The 2,781-nt window shown below is 62.2% G+C and overlaps 1 protein-coding gene across 1 annotated transcript in view; it reads left to right on the forward strand.

Annotated features, from left to right (window-relative positions):
• The window catches only part of LOC104988998 (ras association domain-containing protein 7-like), a 3,218-nt gene extending 2,125 nt beyond the window's left edge, over positions 1 to 1,093 (forward strand). The window contains exons 2-5 of the mRNA XM_010840501.1: positions 1 to 161; positions 274 to 402; positions 478 to 559; positions 643 to 1,093. Coding sequence (XP_010838803.1) covers positions 1 to 161; positions 274 to 402; positions 478 to 559; positions 643 to 674 — 404 coding nt within the window. The 3' untranslated portion in view covers positions 675 to 1,093. The remainder of the gene's footprint in view (positions 162 to 273; positions 403 to 477; positions 560 to 642) is intronic.
• The last annotated feature ends 1,688 nt before the right edge of the window (positions 1,094 to 2,781 follow it).

Raw genomic sequence — 2,781 nt, forward strand, 5'->3', positions numbered from 1 at the left:
TACACCTGGCTGCAGAGGCCCCTAGGCCCTCCTCGCCCACCGCGTCTGTGGCTGAACGCCTGCGCCAGGACCTGGCCACCCAGGAGCGGCAAAGCATGGAGGTGCAGGGCAGTCTCGCCCTGGTGGGCCGGGCTCTGGAGGCTGCCGAGCACGCCCTGCAGGTGAACCCACAGGACCCGCACCCCAGCCCGTGCCCCCAGCGCGGGGTTGGGGGAGGGAGTGGGCGTTGGTCTCCAAATCAGAATCAGAGCCTGAGGGTCCCGTGTGCCCTAGGCCCAGGCCCAGGAGCTGGAGGAGCTGAACCGGGAGCTGCGTCAGTGCAACCTGCAGCACTTCATCCAGCAGACGGGTGCTGCGCTGCCCCCGCCCCCACGGCCGGACGGGGACCCCACTGGCACTCAGGTCAGAGCAGTTCTGGAGGGAGGCCAGGTCGGTGAGGGGTCCGCCCAGCCCCAAGCTGACTTGCTCTTCCCATAGGATCTTCTGCCTCCATCCAGAGAAGAGCCCTTCACGGGAGGCCCCCGGAGTCCGGCCCTTGTGTCCAGCCTGAGCCCAGAGAGTATGTCTGTCTCCCCGCTCTGGATGGGGTGAGGTCCTCCAGTGACCCTCCTCAGCCCTCTCAAGTCTGTGTCCTCCCCACAGTTGCCCCCATGAGGCAGAACTCCTTGAGGTAGCAGCTCTCACCTCAGAGTGGATGTCCGCAGCCAAGGTTAGCCTAGCCTGGATGACAGAGGCCAGCCCGTGGTCACAGAAGACTCCTTCCACCGTGCAGTGGGAAGCCCTGGAACCCGGAGCCTGAGACGGGACACCTTGGAGCCCTAGGATTCCTGCTGCAGGGAGCACGGGAAGGCTGAAGACTCTTGCCCTAGTCCTTGTCGAATCTGCCAAGACCCTGGAGAAGCTAGGGGCATGGCCAGCCCTGACATCATAGCCCCCAAAGGCCACAGCTTTGTTGGGGACAGGAGGTGCACAGACCCTGTGTTCAACCTATGGGTATGTGCTTGCATGCGGGAGGTATCCTTGCCCACATCCGTGTGTACACTGGCTCCCTACCCCGACATTAAAACCTCAATAAACTGCCTCCCATGGCTTAAGCGTGTCTTGAGACTGCACTGGGCAGGGTCTGCAGGGTCTCTGAGTAGTCCCCTGAACTGCCTGGGGCTAGCCACAGTTAAGGGTCCTGAAACAGAGGTCTCCCAGGGACCTGTGGTTATTTAATCCAAAGCTGGAGCTGTATCCACCCACCCCTGGGGAGTGGCCTCTCCTTGTTGGGGGCAGGGTAGCTTCTCTCCTTGGCAGCCTCTCTCCTTGGCAGCCTGGGGTTGGATGGTCTGGGGGCCTGAAGTAGCCTTGACACTGACCTGGGTTTCTGTCCAGACCCCTCCCTTGCCTGACTTCCCTGTCTGGTCTGCTCCCCACCAGCAGCAAGAAGCACTGCACCCTCTGGGGTGGCTCCTGGATATGAGGATACAAGGACACACCAGACCCGTCCATCAGGTTTCCTGAGCCTGAGAGCTTGCGGGGGCAGGCCCCGGACTCCTGGGTCTGCCAGGCCCCAGGAGCTTTGCTGGCCCCTAGAGGGTGTGCCGACCTGCCTTCCAACACCCCATCACCTCTCCCCAGCCAGGCATGAAGCTTTAGCCGCATGCCTGCAGCCTTGAAATTGGGGCAGGGCGAGGTCTGAACCACAGCCCTGGCTCTGGGGTGGGCCACCAGCTCCCAGCTCCGAGAGTGCGGTTGGGAGGGGCGAGCTCTGCACCAGCCAGAACCTGGGGGGCTCCAAGACCTGGGTGCAGCCACGCACATTGAGGAACAGAGAACGGGACAGCCTAGATCACAGGGGTCTTCCTGCTTAGTGTGGGGGTGGGCAACTTTGGGGAAGACTCACCCTTCTGCTGGGGTGGCCCCTGAGCCAGGCTTGGTGTTCCCTGCTTCCTTGGGGCAGACTGTAGGGGACATGAAGTACTGAGTGCAAGGAGACCACCAAGCGCCTGGCTTGTGGGGGGAACCAGGAGCAGGCCCTTCCTACCTGTGCTGGAGGAGGGTCAGGAGTGGCTGTACAGGCCTGGGGGCGAACAGGCTCTGGCCCCAGTTTCCTCTTTGGAGCCCCCAGCCCATTCCCATGCCTGTCCACACTCCTGCCTGACCTGTGACTCTCCTTAGGGTCAAGCACAGGCCATACAAGGTGCAGCCCTGAACACACGGGCTGGTTAGGCCCCGTGCTGGGTGGGAGGACTGGGGGCTGTCGAGGGGCCTGCTCCCTTCACCTGGATCCCCCACCTGCGTCCACAGGGTTGGATGGACCTCTGGGCACAAGCCCTGAGCCTTAGCGCCCTTTCACCTCCCAATCTGAGCACACAGGCCAGCAGGGCACAAGGCCAGGTGCCACCCAGGGACCCCCCTACACACATGGAGGCGAGGGGAGGACCAGCCTATGCCCTGCCCAGTGTCCCGCGTGTCCCCACTCCCCAGGGGACAGCAGGCACAGACCTGGGTGGGCTTTTGCCCCCTGGCCTGTGTCTGTTTTCTGGGAACACCCATTCCTTCTGAAGTCACTGCCAGGGATCTGCCCCTGGTCCAAGGTTGCCTCTGGGGACACTGAGAGCGGTCTTCTCCAGCTTAAAGGGGGTCCTTAGGCAACCCACACATTCCGGGGTGGGAAAGGGGCAGAACCTTCTCCAAGTGAACAAAACCCCACTCCCCACCCCCAAGTTGCCCGAAGTGCTTCAGATCACTAGGCAAATCTTTGAGTTGCTGAAAGGTTTACTTTTGAGTTTTAAA

The sequence above is a fragment of the Bison bison genome, unplaced genomic scaffold (assembly GCF_000754665.1).
Source record: "Bison bison bison isolate TAMUID 2011002044 unplaced genomic scaffold, Bison_UMD1.0 scf7180017846666, whole genome shotgun sequence".
NCBI lineage: Eukaryota > Metazoa > Chordata > Mammalia > Artiodactyla > Bovidae > Bison > Bison bison.